The 25629-nt window shown below is 39.5% G+C and overlaps 1 protein-coding gene across 1 annotated transcript; it reads right to left on the reverse strand.

Annotated features, from left to right (window-relative positions):
* Positions 1-15962: 15962 nt before the first annotated feature.
* On the reverse strand, positions 15963-24922 carry LOC113021937 (cytochrome c oxidase subunit NDUFA4). Its single transcript, XM_026166822.1, has 4 exons — positions 24703-24922; positions 21464-21549; positions 19048-19111; positions 15963-16154 (listed from the first exon to the last, which is right to left on the reverse strand). Exons 1-4 carry the CDS (start codon positions 24742-24744, stop codon positions 16098-16100), a joined length of 249 nt encoding a protein of 82 aa, XP_026022607.1. The 5' UTR covers positions 24745-24922; the 3' UTR covers positions 15963-16097.
* Between the last annotated feature and the right edge of the window lie 707 nt (positions 24923-25629).

The following is a 25629-nucleotide window of genomic DNA, read 5'->3' on the forward strand; positions in this document are numbered from 1 at the left end:
TCTGTGTTGTGTAATTCTGTTATATTGTTATGTTTAACGTATTTGCAGAGGATTAAAACAGAAATCTTAAGCTTTGAAAAACTAATTTAGTCAAAATATATAGAAAAAAAATGTGAATGCATGCATCTATTTGATATTGACATAACATTGTTGGTGGCATTTACCTGGCAGCGTTTGCAGATGAAAGTTTCCTAAACAGTACAGATTTTCTACATCTCCACTTACATGCATACTCATATAATTACACTTGAATTTTTTAATTTCATGATACCTCATTTCTGGTTTTCAAGAAGAAAACTTTTTACAAACCGTTTTACAAAAAAGTGTTGGTTTATAAAATAAGTATGAAAAAGTTTTTCCTTATAACATTTTTTTGCAGTTTGGTTGGTTTTCCACAAGTCAGCTTGTTACACTCACTGGCCATTTGGTTGGTACACCTCACAGTAATATTTCTTCAGGACAAACCATGAATTAAAAACTCATCTCATTTAATATGTGCATCTGTTCACTTGTTTTTTTGCCCCTCAAAGCTACGCTTATTTCAATCTCATAGCAAGGTGTCTCTGAAGGTGTGCCCGTCTAACCTTAACACTGATTGGAACAGGGTGACTGGTGGTTTGCGCATGGCCATTGTAGATAACATTCATGTCTTTGACAGTAAACTAAGGGAAACCAAGACAGCAGGCATGCTGCCACTGGCCCTGCTTTCACAGCTCTGAGATCAGTTACGATCTGCGCTTCCTTGCAAGCTCCAGCTAGCATTAGCAAGTAAATGAGTTTCTGTGATTTATCATTGTACCAGAAAGGTTTTCTCCTGTTAACCATCCTTGGTCAACATGTTGACCATGATATAGAGAAGATAGAGTTTGAAAAAGTTGTACTTCATTGTCAGTACATTAACAATCAAAACTCAGAGAACTGCCGTTCACTGTTCAAGGTTCAAGGTTCTTTATTTGTCACATGCATAGTTATACAAGTATAACACACAGTGAAATGTAGCCTTTTTTTTTTTCTTTTTTTTTTTGAGGTATTTGGATATTAGGGCTGGGCGATATGGCCTAAAATCCATATCATGGTATAATTTGAAGCACGAGCGGTAACGATATATATCGCGATATATTCTTTTCTTCTGTATAACATATTTTCCACACTATAAGGCACACTTAAAATCCTTTAATTTTCTCAAAAATCGAGAGTGTGCCTTATGTATGAATTCTGGTTGTGCTTACTGACCTCGAACCGATCTTGGCTTGCAAAAATCTGTTAAAAATGTTTTAGTACAACTTTGGTAAGCCGCACTGCTTGATGGATTGTCAGAGCATTATGGCTGCTGTGGTGAGGAGCTTCGCGGAGTAATCTGGGTCCAAAACTCCATCGACTTCAGGTCCCAAAGTCAAACGAACACTGAGAGTTAAAAACGGTCTAAATTATTTCATCTTTAATAAAATCATCAGCGTTGCTGCTTTACCAGGTGCAACAATTAAGTTTAACATCCATGAAAACAGAAGTTATTAAATTTAACGGAGTTACAAGTTAACAAGAAGTTAGCTCGCTAGTTTCCACCTAAACATGACATACCATGTTCTGAGAGATTTTTGAAACTAATTAAAACGTACAGCTCTGCTACCACTTCCAACATAAATGAAGACAGACAACTAAACAGCAGTGGCGTTTGCAGGGTTAATGAAGTTGGACTACCTGGTATATAATGTTGTGCTACGTGATTGCTAGCAACACAGCTATGTTAGCATAACATTAGCACAGTAAAGCTGGAGGATGAACGCCAACTTTTTTTCCACTCGATGATAAAAGTTAACGTGAGGGATTCTGGTGGTTAGGGACAAATGCAATCGCATAGCAGGATGCTATACACGGGGCAAACTTCAGTCAGGAGAACAACTGAGATTATTCATCCACAATAAGAGGTTAGTTATTAATATACTGCAACAATATGGGAATAGAAGAGCTGAGAGAGAATTCAATATTAATGAATCAATGTTATAGAAGTGGAGGAAGCGCAGTTTTTGGCTTTCCCCATATTTCAAAAGTGCTTCATCTCTGTTAACATCTGTTCACCGGCATAATTTGATTGTAGCCGCTGCGATGCTTTCGACCAAAACAGGCGCAGCTTGATGACATCATCAACATGCGCTATCGTGATAGATCAAAATCTCTATCATTGGTCAAATTTATATCGTTTCTATCGTATATCGTTTATATCGCCCACCCCTACTGGATATATTTCTTTTAAATCCCAGATATGGTTGTGTTAGAAAATCAGAGTAGATCAGTTGTTCCCAAAACACTCAGTCCGGCCCTTCTGGAACAAACAACCACATTCAGAGTCAGCTTGGTCAGAACGGCAGCAGATTATCTTGACCATGTCAACGTGCCTAAATACAATAGTTGCTGCCAAGAAAATGTTTGCACTAGCAGGTGAGTCTATCATAGTGGCTGGAAAATGAACTGCAATTTGCTAAAAGGACATTTTTAGAGCTGGTTCCTTCATGTGGCACACTGCCCGTGCCTCAATGCTCTTTTTTTTTTATACTTAAATTGTTATGCCCCGCCCACCGTTCGGCTGTTCTCTTACCTGCTGACTGCTTAACAGTGGGTGTGAATACCTGGCACTCATTTACCATGAAAGTAAGCAAACTTGCTAAAAGTTGTTTTTGGTTTTATAATAGTTACTTTCATAAACATAAATACTTTTCCTTTGCTCGTTTCCAATAGGAAGAGTTGCACCGGACAACTCACGCCTTTCCCACTCTACGAAAAAGGTTCATCTGCTAATGTCAGTTGGCTGCATCCACAGGTAGGTTTTTGGTTGCTGCTTGTGCTAATATGTCCAACAGAGGCTGAAGTCTTCTCTCTATTTACTGCTACTGCCTTATATTGTAACATCTAACCACTGCATGCAATAGAATCCATCTATTTTTTTTAAACGTTTGCATGAGGTTGTTTTCTCTTGCTGAGCTGTTTGTATGACGATACCAGTTGGCTAATTTGCATAAAGTAGAATGGCATTTGGGACTATTTGTCACGATCCTGGGTCTTATGACCCAGTGTTTTGAGTTTTAGTTCATTTTGATGTTTTAGTTTATGTAAGCCCTTCAGGTTCCTAAGTTCATTTGTTATCATGCTTAAGTGTTTCTAGTTCTTATTATTTTCCCCTCGTGTTTCCAACTATGGTAAATCTCCCCTGCTCTTCATGTGTTTCATGTCTGTGTCTTACATTGTGAAGTTCGGGTTGTCATGTCTACGTCTCATTATGTTTCCTGTTTTATTGTGAAGAGGTCTGGTGTTTCTGTGTTCATCGTGTTCAGTTTTACTCTTCCCCTGTGGCGTTGTTATGTTCATGTTGATCTACTGTGCCTTTCTGTTCCATGTTTCAGGTCCCTATGTTCTGTCTCCCCCAGTCTGTTAAGTTCACATGTCTTGAGTTCCGTCAGTGTGTTTCCTGTTTTACTTTCACAGTCTGTTCTATGTTAATGTTTCTAGTTTTGCTCCCCTTGCCTCGTCCTGCTTAATTACTCTCAGCTATGCTCTCCTCCTGTGGCTCATTCCCCCTCGTTATCCCTCAGTGTATTTAAGCCCCATGTTTCTCTTTGTCAGTGTTGCGTCCTCCCTCATAGCTGTGTGATTTTTCCCTGTGGCTCCTTGTGCTTTAGTTTTCCCAGTTTAGTTTATTTTGTATTGTTTTTCGTGTCCCACTTCACGCCAGCAATAAAGCTGTGTTTTTTGAGTTTACCTTTTGACTCTGTGAGTTTGCGTTTGGGTCCTACTCTTGCCTGCACACAGCCGTATTGTGACACTATTTTTGTGCCAGTGTTGGGCTGAGTTGTTTAGCATTTCCCTGTAGACAGGGTGCTGTTGTTTTGGAGGTTTCCTATAGGCTTGCTATCAGTGTCAGAAAATATTGGCATTGAAAAGTGAATATTAAATGCAAACATTCACATATTTCACTTAATTTCAGGAGTAGGACAAGAAAAAATATTTCAGTGGAACCAGTGTTCATTCAGCCTTTGCCACTGTCCACTGTTAGGTTATCAGCTGTTTTGTGTTGATTATTCATGTCATATCTATGAAGACATTTTTATTGTCATTTTAATTAAATTAATAAGAACACCTGTGGCAGTGTTTAGATGTGTCTGAATCTTTTCGGAGCTGTGGACTGGTCCTTGTGCAGCGAGTCATCACAGACCATTTGACCTCAGCAGGATTTACAGAGATGCATTAAAGCTGGCGCCGGGATTGTATTTTTGTGGAGGAGTCTTTTGTTTGCGTGAACATGTGTTGTGCCAGGTTCCTGCTTGCAGGACTGATCAAGTCAGAGTCCCTGATATTTCAGCTATGCATGTTATGTGATGTGTAGATATGCATATTAAATCTGTGGATTTACATGTCTGAGCATGAGGTGGCACATTCAAGTTGGTTTCAATGCGTAACAAGAAACACTTCTTTAAATTCACTCGTGTAAAATGTGTCATTTCTGGGTCTTGAACCCAAGGCTTTGTGTTTCTCTGTGGATTTAGTGAATCCTTGTGGTTTTGAGGGTCACTTGTTTTAATTTGGCTCTTTTGCAATTTTAGTCAGGCTTCTATATTTCTTTGCCATTTATTATATCCTCTGTTTGTATTCTAGTTTATCTTTTTGGTTATGCAATATTTAGTTATCGTCTTTTGTGATCCCTTTCTGTGTTCCCAGTCATGCCCCCCTTTCTGTCTGGTCTCTCTGTCTCCTGTTTGCATGGTTGTCTGGTTTCCTCTTTCATTCTGTTACTTCTATCTGGTCACTGTGCTTGTTTATCACCTGTATCAAGTTCATAAGTCTTAGTCTGGGTCTCAGGGTATGTGTTAGTTCCTGTTTTATTTTGATAGTCCTGTGTTTCATGTACTTCGTTCTGAGTTTTAGCTTCTCTGCTTAGTTGATTGACGTGATTTGTTACAGCTGTGTCGTCCCCCCCCCCCCCCCCCCCCCCCCCCAATATATTACCTGGTGTGTATTTATTTTAGAAGTCTCTGCTGTTCTTCCCATGGTAGTGTATTCCATTGCCCTGTTTTTCTCTAAGTTGTTCCTCAGATGCTTTTGGGGGGTTTTTCCTTTGGAATACCAGCACAAAAATGGTAAAAATGGCCTGTATTTGTATAGCGCTTTACTAGTCCCTAAGGACCCCAAAGCGCTTTACACATCCATTCATCATCTTGAGCCACGATCGGCCCACAAAAGCTGTGATCTTGTTGAATCGTGCATTAGGATCCACACTACTGAACCATGACAAAATAGAATTGACTAAGGGTACATTTATGTCATACTTTCCTTTACTTTGAATTTAAACGATAACAGCTTATGTGCATTGTTGAATATGTAAGTTAAATATGTAAGTTAAACAATTTGAAATGGGTTTTTTTGGAAAATCTGAACATTTTTTTGTGTATCAGCCAGCCACGACAATAAAACCAGTGAGAGGTGAAAAAGTAGCATTGATTATTTTGTGATAACGACGTGTCTTTAGAGGTGGGATAATGAATAAAGCTTTGTTTGGGTTTTTTCAGTCTAAGATGGCTGCAAGAGGCTCTGGGTTTGCCGTTCAGGTGGGAAACCTTTTTTCCTGGCATTTATGCTGATACATGTTCATGTTGCTCTTCACAAGTCTTGGCAAGTCTATGCCATGCCAGCAAGTTATTTTTGAAGCAGAAAGCTGACCTGCCAAATATTAGGCAGGTGCTTTTAACAAGCAGACTGATTTGTAGGAATCATGAAAAGCAAATTGCGCCTGTACCTTACTTGTCTCCAGATGATGTGTGTGACAAAATATGACTATAGTAATGTACTGTCAGTTTCTAGTGCTCAGAGTAGAAAAGCAGTATAGAAACATTGTACTTACAGGAACTGCTCCAACATGGAAGCCCATGACACAAAGCTCAGAGTACAGAGGTTTTGTGTTGAGGTTAACGCTAGACGTTTGGGGGTCTGCAGTTAATGAGACAGCAGAGTGTTGGTCACTTTTGCCGGAGTACTCAGAAAACCTTAATCTGCCAATTTATGGGGTCTCGAATTCAATGAGTGACAGTAATTCATACCTGCAGTTATAAATATATTCAGGTATAGTTTGGGAATATTAATTTTGTTGGTATCCACTCAGGTGGTCTTCATTCTGTGGTCATGGTATTTTTCTTCTATGAGTTTGTTATTACTTAATGCCTACAAAGCCGAGGTTACCTGCTGTGCATTACAGCTACATAAAGAGTGATGTGTGTGACTACTGACACCAGTAACTATTCTTCTGCAACCAAAATTTAACTCAGTTTTACATCAGAAAATACTGAAAACAACACTGCACACCTGCATAGTAGGTTTTGGAAACTGCTTTACACATGCACACGCGCGCACACGCACATACAAACAACTTGGTGAGAAACCTTTCAGTCAGCACTAATGGTTCCGTCCTTAAAAAAAAAAGTATTTGTTTTTTGTTGGACATCTTACGTAACGCAGCTTGCTCTTAATCCCTTGCAGGAGTTACCACAATATTTTCATTGTTCCGTTCTGTAGAAGCACAGCAGATGAGTTATATGTTTTACCAGCAGAACAGATCATAAAATCACTCTGTAAAAGGAATGGGTTCACAAGCAAGAAAAAGTGCAATGAAAAAGTACTCTTCAGTTGTAATTGTCATAATCGTACACAGTATTACCCATCTGGTACATTTCCTCATAATGCCGGTCATATATCATAGCCTTAAAACTCCCTCTGATCTGCCCTCTGCTGTAAAAACAGAAGCAAACACACACTGAGACACACATACACACACACACCGAGACACGCACACAGTTTAAAATGAAAGGATGATAAAATTTAATTCCCTTGGTAGCTGATCTGACAATAAATCATGTCCTTTTAATGAGGAGAGGGATAAATGACAGTGTCAGCAATTAATTAGAAATGCATCTTCAGCCTGTCATGTCTGTGGAGCTGTGTGTGTGTGCGTGCGTGCATGCGTGTGTGTGTGTGTGTGTGTGTGTGTGTGTGAGAGAGAGAGAGAGACGGTATGAGTGTGCCTCACAGTATGCACGAATGTACCTTTGTCACTTCAACACCTGTCATGATTAAACCTGGCAGAAGTTGATACGACCATAAAATGATCTAAATATAAACAGGAGGAGCTGTCTGTCTGTCTGGATGTAACCATGTTACAAGTCATATTTATACATCCAAGCCACACTAATGCGTTGTAATTATTCCATGAGTGCTTCTCATAGTGTCAGTGGCATCACATCAGAGCACATGGATGATGCTGGTCTGTACAGTAATCCTAATCCGGCTCCTAATCCTTTCATGCTACCTCAAATGCTGCTGCTGCTAGTGCTGATAATCATAGTCAAACGTGACCCTTTATCGAATCCCCTGCACCAACAATGCACAACCTAACAAAGTCCTGCATAGCATGGAGTTTATCTTTCTGCCAGCTGTACCTAACAAACGTGAAACACAGATTTAGACATGAGTGGAAACAACCTGTCGTCATATCAGACACCCCTTTTTAAAGTAACCTGAGACAACTTTTTTTGATCAGTGCTACGAGTAACAATTACAAGAGAATCATAGCTACAGGTCATCTCTGCTTTTTTTTTTCTTCCTTTGTGTTTTTTTTTTTTTTTTTTTTTTACAGATGGCATCATATCAACCAGCTCCTGCTCTACTGAGTCCTTCTCTGCTATTTTCCTGATCTCTTATAAAGAGATAAACTTACAAAGTTTGCTGTTTCAGTGATAGTTTTTATATCATATTATATCACTTCAAACAGAGGTGATCCAGTAATGCTGCACTAATGAATTAGACTAACTATTCACTTTAGCTAAAGTTATTAAGTTAGCTAAAGAGTTGGGATGCTGTGTAAGACATAAATAAAGCTAAAATACAAAGGTTTGGACACCGTTTTGCATGTTTCCCTACTGTAGGGGTCTCTGCAAGCATACAGGGCTCTGAGAGGGTCCAAGATGACAACTTTGGAATTCTACTAGAAACAGTTGATCATATTTGTTTGTCAAAGATGAATTCAGGGGAAACTACGCTAAATTAGCATTTTTAGCTAACAGCTACAATAAGCATAAAAGTTACTGTGCGGTATCATTTGTTAACATGACGCTTGTTCTTATACATGTAATACATTTATTACCAACTTGAGAGTTTATCCGCTGGTCATTCGACATGACGAATGACTTCTGAACTCTTAATTCAGCTCAAGACACTGTAGATTCCCGTCAGTAACACTTTCGGTCCTCTAGTAAAACGTAGTTCTATTAATCTGCGTTCATTACTCTTGAACCGGAACCGGATGTAAGTCCCAAAAAACGGAATTTTGGAACTACGTTTGAAACTGAATGGTGAGAAGTGAATCTGAAATTATTTGAGAGCTAAATTTTTAAAGGATGAAATACAGTTTCAAAGCAAATGAATTCATTTTCAAAAATAAAATTCAATTTCAATTTAGTGATGATCATTTTCAAACCAATAAATTGAATTTCAAATTAGGCTAATTCGTATTCAGTTTTTTAAAAGCACTTATTCAAGTTACAATTCAGATTCAATCCAAGCAATTCAAATTTAACTTTTTCAAATTCAGTTTCTGATGGCACAAATTTCTGCTCATACATATGAGTTTGGCCCCAAGCTAAATGGAATAAAAGTTGATTCCTTTGAGCTAATTCGAGGCCTTAGGTAATTAGGTTTGGCCCTTCAGGGTGTTTCAAGGATTAGGCTTAAATCTAAAGATGGTTCTGCTTATGCCATCAGGGCCCCTAGACTTTGGTACAGCATACCAAAGGAAATGAAGCTGCATAATCATTGACTTCCTTCAAATCACTTCTTAAAGTACATTTTTATACGCTTTGTGATCTGTTTTTCTTTTTGACTTCTGCTGTGTCCACTTACAAATGATAGTCATATGATATAGTAACAACATAAAAAAAAACAACTTATACAGTTGTTAACCTATAGCCAATTATAATAATGGGTCATTCCACATTAGTTAGTACAACCTACTAAAGGTATGTCATTGAAGTGTTTTAGGCCAAACTGTGACTTTAGGACTATGGAATTTCAAAAGTGTAATTGAAATTCTGCATAAAATTGTGGGAGCTTGAATTTGCTTGAAAATTTGACAGTACAGCCTACACTAGAATTTTTGAAAAGCTGTTGAAATGTGTAGCACAGATCACCATATATGACGTGTACCCAGTACCATAAAATGGTACTTTGAGACCGTTCATCTGATTTGAATATTACAAAGACATTAACCTAGGAAATTGGTGGGGGGGAAAGAGTATCCTGCAAAAACATTGTAATTAAAAAAAATTGCATCTAACAACTTAAATTTCACTTTCATTGATAGATTTGGTGTCTGGTAGTATCAGAACTTATGAAAGTGTTCTGTGTCACTTTCCCAATATGAATATTTGAGTTATTTATATTTTTGTTTACAGGCAATAACAAAAGCCTCCATCTCAGTCGTTGGCCACCCAGCTGGCCTCCTGATTGGCTTCACCTCAGGAAATTGTCCTCCTGACTTACCAGTCTTTCTGTTTGTTTGGACTTGGACTCATTGTTCTATTTTTTGGTTCTGTTCTACGTTCCATCTGTGGTCTGTCCCCACATTATCCTGTGTGTGTATATTTTGTCTCATCTTTCCCTTGCCCTTTGTCGCATTGTCCCTCTAGGTTGCGTCGCTCTTGCCCTGTTCTCTGTGAGTTCCAGGTTCCCTTGTGTGAACCTAGTTCATAAGTTCCTACTTCCTGCCTTGTCCAGATTATTTTGTAATATGTATTTTGGACTTGGCTAAATTATATATGCACTTGTACTATGGTGACCCTGAGAGGCTAAATGTACTGCAATATACAGGAAGCAAAAACACAACAGAAATAGAAAAAACCCACAAAAGTTAAAGAACCTTCTGCTTCTTATAAGCGTGTCTCAGGGCAATCCTTTGCATTTTTTTGATTTTTGTCACTTCCACACTGGTCCATCACATTATTGTGTCCGTAGAAGCACTTCTGTTGTGTTTTGTGAGCCTTTTTTCTACTTTTGTTGTTTTATTCAGCATCTTTTATGTATTTTGATTTGCTAGTGCGTTCTTAATTTGCAGTCTGTTTGACCTCTCAGATCTACCATAAAGTAACAGTCTTTTGCTGCAGAAATAATAAAACACCACAAGAGATGAAATGCATTTACTATAATTTTATTTCACTATCTTACTGTACATCAAAGCATCAAGATCAACGAAATCAGAGATGGTCAAGCTGTAAGCATTTGGTCAATTGACACTGAATGACCCTGATGACAATACAGTGAGTTCACTGAATTGGTGCTCTATTAATTAAGAGTAAAACTGTGTTATTTTTTTCAGAAAACAGATACAAAGGATCAGTTGAGCTAGTCTAAAAAGCAAGGCAGAGAGTTATTGTCTATGACTTCCTCTTCATGTAACCTCTGTTCGTGTGTCGGTGTAGCAGTGAGTGCTCTCTAAGTGAGCCAGTTACACTTGATTTACACACAGATTTTCTCCTTTTTACCTTGACCTTAAATAAACAAATATTTTCCCACACCTGCAGCAGGGAGCCAGTAATTGAAACCTGTTTTTGTTTTTGTTTTCACCCTTACCGCAGTGGAAGCTGTTCTCATTCCTAAAGTGAAGAGGGATTCAAGGAGCCAGACTGCCAATGCAGCATAATTCTTTGTCCTGCTTTTCACACAGTGGGAGCTATTCTCATACACCACATTATAAAGTTGCTGCTGGCATATTCAGAGTTTCATATAGAGCGGATGTTACCTGTGCATTGTTGTATTTTTGGTGGGATGTGCCATTTTCTGCTTTTTCTTTTCAGCTTTCTTCACAAGCAGCTCGACTGTGTTGTGGTTTTGTGATGTTATAAAGGTCAGCTCTGCACACTTCTCAATGACGCATCATTGTAGGCGATGTTCTTATAACATATGAAAGACTGGAATACAAAATCATGTGTATATATCACCAGCTGATGCGTGTGAATAAAATGCTTAAAGGTTTAACTGTATTGGTTCCTTTACATTAAAATAAAATCCTGTTTTTGTTGATTTTTGCAGGGAAGCTTTCTTTGCCTTTAGACAAAATTATTTCAAAACATTGTGTCTCTATAAACACTTACAGTTTATTTAATAATACTCGATCTTACTGGTATTGTTTTGTGAAGTTGATAAATACAACTTTTTTCTCCTTCTATTTACTGATGATAGTCATATGAAAACTCAGTATAGGCTGTATAAAAACTCTGTATAAATTCATCAGTCACAACATTAAAGTCAATGACACCTGGAAATAAACATTCAGTTCTTGAAGTGGATCTTCATCTGTATCTGTGCAGCTCTGATTAGAGCAATCAGAACATCTTATTGAGGTTTCAAGTGGTGTTTTTTGTTTGCATGTGGGTAGGGCTGGGCGATATGGCCTAAAATCCATATTGCAATGTAATTTGAAGCATGTGCAGTAACAATATATATTGTGATATATTCTTTTCTTCTGTAAACCGTATTTTTCACACCATAAGGCGCACTTAAAATTCTTTGATTTTCTCAAAGATCGACAGTGCACCTTATAATTTGGTGCACCTTATGCTAAAAAAATCTGTCAAATCTTTTAGTACAACTTTGGTACGCTACGAATGGCTGCACCGCTTGATGGGGTTTCGGATCATTATGGCTACCGTAGTCAGGAGCCTCGGGAAGTAATCTGGGTCCAAAACTCCATTTGCTTCAGCTCCCAAAGTCTAACGAACACTGTGGCATCACTGAGAGTTAAAAACTGTCTAAATTCTTTAATCTTTAATAAAATGGTCAGCTTTGCTGCTTTACAAGATGTAACAATTAAGTTTAACATCCAGGCATCCAAAGTTAGCAGGAAGTTAGCTTGCTAGCTTCCACCTAAACATGATATAGCATGTTCTGACTGAGAGATTTCTGAAAAAATTAAAACAGCTAACATTCAACTGCAGGTGCATATGACCGACGTCGCAACAGTCTTCCAAAACAGGCGCAGTTTGATGACACCATCAACATATTTTCACATTTTACGAGGACTGCTGGGTGGAGACCTGAAGTACTGAGATTTGTTAGAGGTTGTTGAAGTGGCTCCTTTTTAGGTCCTAAATTGTCATCAAAGGCTGTTATGAGGCTCTTACTCTCAGACATGCCTGGGTTTGATTGTTGTTGTGCACACTGGGGAACAAAAACGGACGGTATTGCTATAATAATGATATTATTACATAACAATTATGCTGGTATGATTGCAGACAATATGATACTTGTTATAAAGTTGGATGCATTCGAGTATTGGTAAAGATCTCTGCTATAAAAAGGTCTGTCTGTAGTTAAATTTAATAAAAATCAGAATTACATAACCCATTTAATTTTAATCTAATTTATATCCTTTTTCTATTCACCTTTTGGCCATTTTTTTTTTTAGAAACTAAAAAAAGTAGAAATGCAGCATTTAAACTGACAACCTGTTCCTTTATGAAAGGTCATGAGGGAGAGGCGTTAAAGACAAACATTGGTTTTCTCTTTGATTTTTACATCACTCCAGCTCTGGGAGAAAACATGAAAGGCCTCTCTATCTCTGCTAGATCAGTGGATCTGCCCAGGGCCTCGCAACAACTGCCACATTACCCTCCACCACCACCACCGATGCCTCCTGTTTTGCGGCATGTCCTATTTACTTATTTATTTGTCCCTTCTCCACCCACAACTTACTTCTTATCTCAGCCATTAAAATTAATCCTCTTCTAAAAATATCTGCTCAGAGACGATTTAATCGAGGAGGAGATGGTCTTCATAAGTCTGTCTCATTCTGCTTCGCTGATGAGAGCTCTCATATCAACTTATGTAATGGAAAAGCAGCACTACCTGTGTTTGTGAAGCAGAGATCTTAATCACACGCTGCCATAGTTCATTGCCTTCTGAAGTCTGATTGGGGCTGCATGTCTGCATTCATGTTTGCAGTTATGGAAAAGGATTGCCTGGGTTTGTTGACACGGTGTCATGGTCTGGGTGGGCACCTGCAGGTCTCCGACAGTGGCCCCTCCTCCTTTGGGCGGAGTTCGGTTGCTCCTCCCTGGCTGACCACCTGTGAGCAATCATGCCAGCAGTATATCAGACCTGCGCTCTCAACCATTCATCGCCTGAGTATCTGCTATCCCCATGTCAGTCGAGTGGAGCATCATAACTCTGTCAGACGCTGTGTGATGTCTTACCTGTTTTTCTTGTCCTCAGAGGTAGCACCCGGAGTAGAGATCTTGTCTCCCTCACTCCCGCCTTCCTGGACCTGGGCCGCCTGCTGCTAACACGACGTGGTCTGCCGGCCCACCACTCACTTGCCTGCCTCCCCATGCTTCGACCGCTTCCGGGCTTCCGCTCCACCTGTCACCTCCACCTGAAACCAAGTAAGGCAACTCTATTCAACTGTGGAGGATCGTTGATTGTCTGCTGGATCCCACTGACCGTGATCTCCTCTTATTCCAGTGCCCCGGCCCCTGCCTAGTCCTGTTTCTACCTCCCCGCTGCCTCTGCTGTTCAGCCGTCTCCTAGAGGTGTCTAGGTCGCCCTCTTTATCGTAAATAATCCTACGCGCCACGAGTGTGGTGGCGCCGCTTTGCTTTTGCTTTTGTTTGCCTGTGGGCGGAAATAAATCATTTGTTCCCTACCGTCTCGCTTCCGGGTTGGTTTCTGCACCTGTGTCCATCTTTGTTCCCTCGTGCCGCTGGGCCGTGACACACTGAGTTTTGAAGCCGTATGAATATACTAATTCAGCTCTATAGTCCTCCTTAAATAGCAGTGTTGCCTTGACTTCTGTTGAGTTTAGAAAATAGCTAAAAAGCAGTCAAGGAAAGCGTATTATTAGACTACGAGAGCTTAAAAATGATGTTTGTGAAGGAACAGGGTGCAGGTGATGTTTTTGAAAAGTCATATTTGAAGTAAATAAGGAGGGAGTGAATGGCATCAGAATAGATTATAAAAGGAAGCTTTTACTCCTAATTAGTAAGTTGTTTCATAGTGAGCTGCTCTCGCCTCTGTGTGTTAGTTTTATATTACCGCAAAGAGGCAGTGCAATCACGGCGACCTGTGAAGCTGTTCAGGTTGGGTAATAACTGTCCCCCCTGTGTGTGTCTGTGTGTGTGACCTTGCGATTATGCCCCAGTGTGATACTTTGGCCCAGCTGATTACCTGTCAGCAGGTTTTGTGCATCTGACACAAACACACACACACAATACCCAGCAACAGACAATACCCACAGGGCAGGTCACCACATTGTTGGAGAAAGCATATTACTGTTTAAAAGCTGCACACACACAGACACACTCACATAAATGGACCCATGCAGGGTCTGGAACATAGATTGTCTATTAAGCAGTGTATTAGAAGAACCCAGGGGTCTGTCATTGAGACAGGTTGTGTGCCATTAGAGCGGGATTTTATGTTGTCAGGTGGCCAGTGATACTGAGCGAGGGCGCGCGCACATGTAGACTCACACAGACACACAACATTCATCATTCAATGAACTCTCCAAGAGGGGAGAATTGTGCCAGCAGGAGACATATTTGTAGAAACGAATGCTTCTGAGTGTCCTTTTCCTGCTCCATACCTTGAAAAAAAAAAGTGGTTTTGGTCTTTAAAAGACACGCAGTGATCAAACAGTTTTGTGTCTTTGGACGGCATCTTTCTGGGACAGAAACTTGGTTTAAGAGCTCAGTAACCCACACAAACATTAGTCTCTCATGATTGATTCTATTTCTGTCCTCTTTATCTGCAAGTTCATTTCTCAGCATGTGTCCATGTGTGGCTTACTTATCCAATCAGCCGCAGATTTGTGAAGTGATGAGCCTAATATTATTTTTTGTCTGGAGGTTGTTGTTTTTTTGTTTTTTTGTTTTTATAGAATATGAAAAAGTTCAATAGAAAAGTCAGCTACAAATATTAGAAGCTTATAGTGTATGTAACAATTTTACAAACCGTTTAATTAACACCAACAGCGTGAGTGGAATTCTGTGTTAAAATTTTCCTATATGCGGATGCTGTTCTTAAAATCTTCTGCTTAATAACTAAATAACTAACCCCGGACCTCTCCTCCTGCTGGCCACTAGAAAGAATGCAGGTTTAGGGTGCTCATGTCCACTGTTTCTTGTTTTTTCCATCTACTTTTGGCTCCATTGTTTCTCATCTATGAAACCCTGGTGCATAATAAAGTGTAAATTGCTCATCTGTTTATTATTATTATTTTTATTATTATTATAAATAATTCTTGTTGCCATCATAAGGTCTTTGTTTGACAGAAGCTCCCTATTGTTATTTGCGTGTGTGTGTTTTAAGTAGTAGGAAGTTGCTGATCCTGTGTTTTTTGGTGTGTTATTCCATTTCATGATGTGAAATACATCTGCATAAACACAATAAGCATGATGCAAAGCACTTGGTAAAAAAAGAAGATAACAGCTTGGCATTATGTTACTTTACTTTATATCACATCATTAAGTTAGTGTGTTAGAAAGGTTAGAAGGCATGAAACACACACTTGCTTAATTGTTTATGTCTCAAGCATGTTTATGTTGTAATGCAGAGTAGGGTGAGAAGTCATGAAGCTGCACATATCAACATTGCAAATGTGTGATATGTGCAGCTTTGAGAAAATAGGCTGGATCACTTCCAGCCTCCGAGATGAATTTCAGAGTAAGACCCTGACCTTTGACCTCCTAGTTAAAGTGCCCTTACAAGAAAGAAAAATGATAAAACTATCACAGATTGATTCGTGCTTATTATTTAAGCCGTTTAAGAATAAAAAACTTAATGTTTATATTTAAAGTCCACTGAAAGATTTTTTTTAATGCTGTGTATGTCAGTTGGATAAACCAACACTTTTTATGACAACACGAAAAATACAGTCATCTGTCTCATGTGATCTTTATTTATTTTTGTTCACAGTGTATATTAGAGAGCATCAGAAAGAAGTTTCACATCAGTGAGATAACAGCAGGAGGTCCTGCTAAACTTGGTGCCCCTGGAGTTGCCTGGAGGACCTTTTAGAAGTCAGGTCCCTCTTTTTTCAGGTTCTTGTAGTCTGTGTTGATGGCCACAAACTGCGGAAGGAAGGAGGAATACATTTAAATCTGTTTTGCTTAAATTAAATTCATCAGTGTCGTCTTTAGGATAGCATTTTACAAAAACAGAGGGGAATATAAAAACCAAAAAAAGCCTAGAACTTCTCACCCTCTAGTATAAACAAACACTACCATGTACTGTGACCTCTGTCTATTTTTTTTTCTTATATTTTCATCCCACTGATGCTTTTAGGACAACAGTTTGCTGTAGGGGTTGGCAGATTATTGCCCTGGCCAAATCATTTTTCTTTAAGTTTTGAGGCCGAGTTCCACATAAAGTAAATCAACTTAAAGGCATGGTTCTTTGAGAGGTGGGTATATCACAGCCAATCTGTGCTCTTGAGAAACATGTCTCTCCATTCCACTGTCCAATCAGAGTGCTGTGTAACCAATGAGCACTGCAGGTTACGTCATAGATAATAGAATAGAATAGAATAGAATTCAACTTTATTGTCATTGCACATGCACAGGTACAGGGCAACGAAATGCAGTTTGCATCCATCCAGAAGTGCTTTAGTGATATAGATATATTACAATATATATTAGCAATAATATAGTTATGTAAGTATATTACAGAAATGGGTCTATTATGTTATAATATACACGGTATGAGGTATGTTGTGAATATTCTATAACTATAAGTATGTACAGGCTGTAGTGAGTACAAGCTATGTACAGGCTATGAACAGGATATAAATATGAAAAACTATACAGAATATGAAATAAATATTCTGTATTTATAAATAAATAACTTTACAGAAATCTGAGATATACAGCTATACAGAAATGGGAACTATGCAAGATAAGCTCTGTGAAGCAGTTCTGGTGAGTGATCAGAAGCGGATATGTTTGTTTTGTTTTTATTTTATTTTTTTTAAATTAAGGGTGTGAAACTCCCTTGACTTTCGTTCATGGGCTACATGCACCCCAACGCTGTCATTGTTGCTTGGATTTTTCTTCTACTTTCGACTGCTTCCTTTAGGGTTTGCTACAGTGAAGCATGTCACACCAATCCTCTGCTCTTCATTACATCCATGGATCTTCAATCTTCTCTGTGGTCTTTCTTTTTCTCCTGACTCGAAGCTCCGTCTTCAGTATCCTTTGTCTAATATACCCACCATCACCGCTCCGCATGATCAAACCATCTCAGCCTTGCCTCTGTAATTTTTGTCTCCAAACCACTCATCCTGTCCTTCTGATGTGCTCACACCTAATCTTGTCAAACCTCCCATCTCCAGTTTGGTCTCCTGTCTCTTTGTTAGTTCCTCCATCTCCATCGCCAAACCTTGCCTTTCACTTCTGCTGTCCTTCTGTACCAAATCCCAGCCTTATGCTCTTCTTCACCCACTCCACCCCATCTGCACTCTCTTCTTCACCTCTCATCTGCTGTCCTTTGCTTTGGATGGTTGACCACAGGTATTTAAACTCATGCACCTTCACTACCTCTGCTCCTTGCATTTTCAGTGTTACACCTGTTTCCTTCTCATTCTCACACATATTCTATCTTGCATCTTCTGACTTTAATTCCTCTTGTTTCCAGCGCATACCTTCATGTCTCCAGACTCTCTTCCAGCTGCTCCCTACCCTCACTACAATCATGAGGTCATCTGTAAACATCATAGTTCATGGGAACTCTGACCTGACCTCATCTGTCAACCTGTCCATCACCACTGCAAACAAAAATTAGCTAAGAGCCAGTACCTGATGTAATCCCACCCCCTAATTCCTGATGTGAAGCCATCTGTCACTACCACATATCTCACCACTATCTTTCTTTGCTCATACACATCCTGCACAGCCTTTTTGTCTCTGCATGATCTGGCAAACGTGGCTAATGTAGTATAAGAAAACTATAAAATAGATTTTGCAGCGAGACCTTTTCCTCAGATAAAATAAACAGTTTTGGCAACATAATCCATTCTTAACAACTTCGTCCAGAATAAAAAAAGTTTGCAGTTTTTACTGTAAATACCAATAAAATTTTGTGTTGTTCACCGAACACCGAAATGTTCATTCACTGCAAATTGATTTAAATTCCAAATATCAGTTATCATTCTCTGGATTATTAACTGCTACTGGCGTTGGCCCTGATAAAACTAATCGGTCGACCCTTAGTTTGCATATGCCATGGATAATAAATACTGTGCGAGTGCATGTGTGTGTCCTGCACGCTTCTCAGACCTCCAGCCGTGAAATCACTGGCAGTGATTATTTTCTCCACATGTATTTTTCTTGATTGGTCTGCCACTAAAACCCTCACCTCCCCCCTCATCCCTTCTCACTTCACCCTCCTCATTATGATCATTGTTTGGACTTCAGTAGAATTTCGATGCGAGACCTTTGCCTTCCTATCGAAAATTAAACATGCCATGTCCTGACCTTTTGTCTGCAGGGACTTTCATTCCACTAGCGTGCAACGCAGCCTTCAAGCCCCAAGAAAACACTCTTTTTCTCTGAAAAATATCATCCAAATGTTCTTTAGTGGGTCCTGTCAAGTGGCTGTTTTTCTGCTTTATTTTGGGTCAGTTTTGTTTATATTTTCTTTAGTTTGTTTGGAGCTCTGGCCTTGTTCAGAGGTAAGGCAAATTATTACCAACCACTAAAAGCTCCTGGTTCCATCTGCTTTAATTTGTTTTTGAGAGACACTTTGTTTTCCTTTGTTTGAGCAGATGTGAAGAAAGCCAGGAAGCAGCGTCATGTATTTGACATTTTGACAGAACTGATTTGTCAGAATCTATTTTGGTCATTTTTAAGCTGATGATAAATGTGAGATTTTCAGTGAATGAGTGAAACAATGCCATTCTTGTCTAGATTACTATTCTGGCATGATTGGTGCAAATGTGGTCTTGGTGTGTGATGGGATTATAGTCACCTTGTATTGGTAGGTTGGGTCGAGCTTGCTCCAGGGCTCCGGGTTGTTGTTCTTATCCCAGAGGCTGCAAATGTGCAGAGATTCATGGCATGCAGGATAAAGAGGAGCAGGACAAAGGAGAAAAAAGACAGAACATAAGCATAAAGCAAGGCAGGTAAAGAGAAAAAGACTTAAACAAGGGTAACAGACCACGATGCAACAAATAACAAGGGAAAGAAAGACAGAGCAACAGAAGGACGGAGACAAAAGAAGATAAATATGTGGATGCCGAATGGAGACAGAAGTTGGGGGGAGAAGAGAGAGTGATTATGAGATAAGGTGAACTCATCCCAGTGACTTGGCAGTTCTCCTCTGTTCATTAACCAAAGTCTGGATTTCACAGCACTCCTCTGTGACTGTCCATCCCTCCTCCTCCTCCCCTCCGGCAACACGTCACACCGCCAAAGCACAAACAAAGAGACAGAGAGACCGATGGCAGAGAAAGCATATCTCCCCTCCTCGCTTTCCATTACCACCAACAGTAGTGTCTGCAGCTGGTGATGAGGTCAGGCTTTATGGCTGACCCTCAGAACAAGTGGGTTTGTGTAGCTCAAAGTAGGACACGAGCAGTGAACATTTACTGTATGTGAGCGGTCACCGAGTTCAGTGCGGTTAGTGCAGTTCTAAAACATGACAGTTTAATGCTGCTACCTGATTAAATTGTCTTATTCTTAGTGTTTACGCCTTGTTTTGATACTCGTATTGAAATCAGTGCATACTTACAGTTCTGTGTTTTCAGCACCACTCGGCAAAATATCCTTTTGGTTTTTAAAGTTGGAAATAAACACAAGCCATCCAGCAAATAGGCATTAACCATACAAAGTCGCTGCTTAAGAACTTGCTTTTTAGCAAATGCTCCTTTGTATTCAGCTGAGAGAGTTTGTAGTCTTGATTAAGGTAATTTCAGACAATTTTGTTCAATCACTTCAAGTTCTAAGATACTTTAAACTTGCATGGATAGCATGTTTAAACATGTGTGGCTGGATTTTAATGATGCTGAAGTGAGAACTTCTGTTTTGTTTAATAGGCCATGTTGTGTCATGAACTTTAATTGTCTAAGACTCAGGTTAGAAGGAACTGGGCAGTTAGAGTTGAATTTGGGTCTTTTGTGGCTGTGACTAAGTGAAAGAATAAGAACTCTGGTCTTTGAACTTTGTTAATTTAGAGGCTGCATGAGGAGGGGCTCTTTAGGTCTGTTGGCCTACAGGTTTCATAGTTGTTAAAACCAAAGTAATTCCAAGTTTGACCAGCTCTCCAATGGTTGCAAGCTGATGGTGACTAGTTGGAAAAGTCAAAACTCCAACAACACTGGTCGTATGTAGAACAACTGTTTTACTTGACCAACAGATGGCTTGTGTCCTTCATCAGGCTTGAAGATGACTCTGATCCTGGTATTTTAATCCACTATTCCTTCCAGCTGTGGAGTGTTTCCTCTGTGACACAAATTATTTGTTTTATTTGTCTACCCTTCAGACACTGATTTTTGTAATGATCATGTGGGATTTATCAGATTTTGGACTGTGAAAATTAAAAGCATGAAGACATTGTCAATCGTAGTTTGGCTTCAACAAGTAGCTGAGACGGGAGTAAATTTCAGCTACTGAATTGATTGTCATGAAATTTGGAGAAGCATGGGCAAAGATGGTACCTGGTTTTTTTCTTCTACTGTACCATTCTGCTGAGTGACTGTCTTCTGCTCGTCAAATACATTTCATTGCGATGTTGACCCTGTGCTAACTTGCATATGACAAGTAAAACTGAAAACTGAAAAAATGTTGTTTCTGATCTTTTATCACTTTATTTCAAATTGTGATATGGAACATTGGCTTTGGTAGAAGATGGACTCTGACTGTCTGACTATGTCGCAGTAATTTGGACCTAATTTTCAGATCCTTGGTGGTTAAGAACCTCTTTGTTGTTATCGCCACAATTTTTACCAATTTTTGAATACTTAGCTGACTGAATTATTCTCGAACTTTTTAGGGGTCTTACCAAATCCATAATGACTTTAAGAGAGTTCAGCAGCAGAAAGTAGTAGCGAATTAACATTTAAAGAGAAGCAGGGGTTACATTTGGTTCTTTTTACTTTAGAAATTAACACATCTATACAAGTGACATTGGGGTTCAGAGGTGATAGCATTTTATGTATTCCATCCACTTGCTGACTCCAAATCTTTCTGATTTTATGTTTTAAAATAGAGTATGTCATGTCAGCAGAGACCCAGATCAAAACTGGGACCAGCTATTGAAACCAAACCGTCCAGGCAGTTTGATATCAAGCTTTAATCAGCCAACGTTTCAAAACCTGTAAACTCACACTAGCAATAGCAAAGTGGAAGAATCCTACGGTGTGCAGACAAACAATATGAAAACTTACGTGACATGCGGCCCTCTTGCCAGACGGATCAGGTAGAGAGAGGCCCCTGTGATGCCCAGAGTCATGAAGAAAAATTGAGGGATTAACTGAGGAAAGGACAGTAGAGGAGAGGAGGGTTGCATTAGTCCCAGAGCACAGAGACAGAAGGTGGTAAACAAACACATTCCATCAAGTGGTTGGCTGTGATATGTACCATGAACATACGCCCGTGTGAAATACACACACATATACTGGTAGTTGTTATTCCTGTTTTCCCTCTCCCTGCCCTCCTCCATATGCATGAGACCCAGGCCATGTGTGAGGCAGCTCACTGTCAGCCTGGGTTGAACGGGCAAGGACGCAGTGGAAGAGAGAGCTGCCGCGTCTCTGTGTGCCAGCCTCTCCTCCTATAACGCTATACCTGTCACAGTGAGTGACAGAAACACAAACACACACTGAGGCGGAGGCACACCTAACGCATACACTCACACAAATGTGCACAAAAATGAGCTTACACACCCAGTGGGTGCTCTCAGACGCACAGTCATGAATGTGTTTATGCAGACACATTTATCTGATATCCTGAGAGGTGATGATGATGGGATTTAAACATTTTAAAAAGTACATTAAGGGGAAGGGGGAGGAAATGTGATGTCATCCTAAACACCCAAAGCTTAGGTGTGACAATCCCTTCACCATGGCGCATCTATTTATCAGCACTACATAGGCATAACTTTCCTAATATTACTGTGTGATACTGTGTATACAAGATGGAGAGGGAGAGTCACACCACTGGCGAACAGCTGTTCGCAGCCCACACAGATCTAGTCAAGCTGTAGAGAGATGACAGTTTGATCAGGTTGAACTGAAGGATGTCTCTGCTCAGCTGTATCTCGACATCTGTCTTCTGTCTGATTGCGTTGCCACTTGCCTTGTTGTTGATTAGGAGAAAGTCTGGTGATGATAAAACTTTGATATTTTCTACTTTAAAGCATAGACTATATGATAGATAGACTTGGGAAGTTATTGCAGAAGTTCCTTTAAAAGGGCTTTAGTTAGCAGGATTTGACAGTTCTGGTTTCAAAATGAAGTGCCGTTGTATAAAAGTCTGAGAAAACGAATCCAGTGCTGACTCGATTTGTGATCTCAGTAAAGACTTTCATGGTTTCAGGTACTAGTTTTAAGTTTTAAATCCAAATATCAGTAGAATTGATACCAAAGCCGGCAGCCGGTATCGTATTGATACTTTCTTTCTATCCTGCAAGTCCAGTATGTATCTCACAGAACTGTAAGAAATAAATCTTTTTGAAATGGAAAAACTATACCTATGCACTATAAAAAATGTCACAAAAAATATATTTTGTGTTGACTGTCACGCCTATTTTGTTTACAGCCTATAGAACATTTAAAGAACAGAAGACAGCCACATTAAAATTACAGGTCTCCCAAAAAAAAGTTTGAAAAGCTGAAAGATGTGTTTTGTTGTATCAACTAATTATTGCGGAAAGCAAAATTCACAGTGATTTAGTGGTCATTAAAATGTGTTCAGGATTTGCAAATTGATGATGATTCATCTCATAAATCATGACACATTGCTCTCCCCTACATAAGCTGCCTTTATAGTTTAACAGTATTGGTGTCATTCAAAATCAGGAGTGACATCACCGTGGCTACGCTCTCGTTTTCATTCAGAGCATTTTATAGACTTTTGGTCCTCATGTCCATGTGTCAAAATGAAGTTTGAATAGTTTTGCAGCCAGCAGTTAGTTAATACAAATGGTAATCTGCAGATTATTTTCCTGCTTGTGTTATTAATATTTTGTCTTAATTCATGTTAAATATCACCCAGAATCCAAGGTGCCAATTAACCAAATATCATAATAATTAAGAAATTATGCACTAACATGAAACTAGTCGTCTGCATGCGTTATCAATTAAGATTAAATGATTTCTCACCTTTCTTTATTATCCTTGTCAACACGTTGTCAAATGTGTTTCATCTTAATTATCTCCATATTTCTTGTTTGATCATCAATAGCCTGAAACCTAAAGATGCTGATTTGCATTTGTAAGCTAACGAGCTGAAACCAGTGAGTATTTCCAGTTTTGTTTTTTTTAATCACAACTGAGCGTCAGTAGGATTGTAGTCAGTTTTCATCAACTAAAACAGACTTTTTCCTTGTGTATCTAGCACATGTTGTCTTACTCGTGTACTGCACAGTGTGCCCACGCTGCATGTTTTTTGTTTGCTTTTTCTCCAAGTAAGATCTCGATGAACTTGGCATAACCTTGAAAAAAGGTTCACGCTGTGCGCTGCACACACACTGTATCTTACTGCAGATGCCTCGCTTAGATCATCACTGAAGCGGCAGCACATATAAACACAAACAAAGCAGGTCAGCTTTGATCGCTGACACTCAAACAAACACCAAGAAAATAATGAAGACTGTCGTGTGCCGGGAGCTGTCCAATCCCCGGGTGCTGATCTCTTCATGTCGAGCCACGCAGCAGAGGGTTTCACCTTTCACCATCAGCCTGACCGATATAGGAAATGTTTTATGCTCGCTGGGGTTCGATACTGACGCTGCCCTTATTACTTTTCTGGTGCACTGCCAAGCCAACAACGTCAATCCTCAAATTTGGGTCAGCCCAGCACAGCTTTGAAGCAGAAAAAAAGACAGCTTCTGTGTCTTTCTTCTGCTTTCATTTTATTATGTTGGTAAAGCAAATTAAGATGCCAGCGTAATTATACACTGCCACAGTACTTGTTTCAAACAAGTTGATCAGGAAAGGAGTTATAATTGTTGTAACAAAAGAATCCAGACTTTAAGGTCCACTTATTAGTTTTCTGAAGCTTTCTGTAATCTCTGAGCTGTCATTGTGAAATTGAAAGGGACTCAGTTACTAATTAATAACATTAGTATGTCTTGTAGACAGTATTTTACTGCATTTTTAAGACATAAGTTGTAGTTGCAAATTGGTATTCTAGTGCCACGCTTTAAGCTGCACAGTAACATATTGCTCTCAGCGGCGTCGAGGCAGTGTTGCACATTATTCATGCCATTTACACGGTTGGCTTCAAATGTATCTTCTTCTATCATTCTTCACTGTCATGTTTTCAGTTTTGTGTCTCTTTTTCAGTGACTTGCAGTTTAGAAGTGCAACTGTTAGCAAACACCAGTCTAAAATTACAGTCAGCTGTTTAGGCCTTGTTTATAAATCTCTGACTATATAAAAGATAAATGAATGACGGAACCTACCCCTGGATGTTTCTTCGCATGTTGAAACATGGTTTTAATCATCTTTATAAGTCTTCCACAAACAAATCCACCAAAAAAAAAAGACAGTTAAAGGCTGATGAAGATATCCATATAAGAGACTCTCTATCTCTGCAGATTATTACAAAGAGGTGCTTGCTAGCTTAAGTACAGTATGTTGGCCAGTGTGGCGAAACCTGTTGCCAGTCTATCCCGTCTCTCCACCCCCCCACCCGCCCTCGTGTTGGATAAATGAGAGGGTCAGAGGCGAGTGGGAGGAGGGGAGCAGAGCGGGAGAGACAGTCCTAATCCACATAATGACATCTGTTGAGGACACTGTATGTTTCCACTGAGGCTCACTGAGTACTCTGTGTCCTAAAGTGTTTTGTTGTACAACAACAAAACTGCAGATTCTGAACACTTTTTTTTTTTTTGATGCAACAGATAGAGACATTTACCCAGACATTTCCTCCTGAAGGTGCAGCAGTAGTGTTGCTATAATAGATTCATGTTTAGACAGCACACCAACAATACAGCCATTGTGCTGGCTAGTTTCACAATGTATTGTCATTTCTGAAACGATGAGCCACTATTTTTATGGGTAGCCGTTACTCTTAAACTGTAAAATCATCCCTCGGTGGCCATAAAATTGTGCTGCTTTTGCAGAGCACCTTGTTCTGTGCGAAGAGGAGAGAAGAAACGGCAGAATCCAACACGTCCCTCGGGTCGAGACCTTTGTCCCGGACATGATAATGGCAATTGATTAGTTGGCGATGCAACACTTGCAGACCTTACAGGTTTCTTAACAGCATTTTCCGACCTAATTTAATTAACATCAAAATGCTGTGCACTGCAAAATGTACAGGTCATTGCAATTACCTACTTAAGGTGCTATTTATCATGCGATACAGCAAAGTGGTTGCATTTTAA

This window comes from Astatotilapia calliptera, chromosome 5 (genome assembly GCF_900246225.1).
Source record: "Astatotilapia calliptera chromosome 5, fAstCal1.2, whole genome shotgun sequence".
Lineage (NCBI taxonomy): Eukaryota > Metazoa > Chordata > Actinopteri > Cichliformes > Cichlidae > Astatotilapia > Astatotilapia calliptera.

Bases quoted from the DNA above. Each gene is read 5' to 3' on its own strand.
- LOC113021937 (XM_026166822.1), bottom strand. From the start codon at position 24,744: ATGATTAAAACCATGTTTCAACATGCGAAGAAACATCCAGGG. The intron at 21,550-24,702 runs GTAGGTTCCGTC...TCCTTTCCTCAG, and splicing joins ATGCGAAGAAACATCCAGGG to TTAATCCCTCAATTTTTCTT. The intron at 16,155-19,047 runs GTGACTATAATC...TTCCTTCCGCAG, and splicing joins ACCCAACCTACCAATACAAG to TTTGTGGCCATCAACACAGA.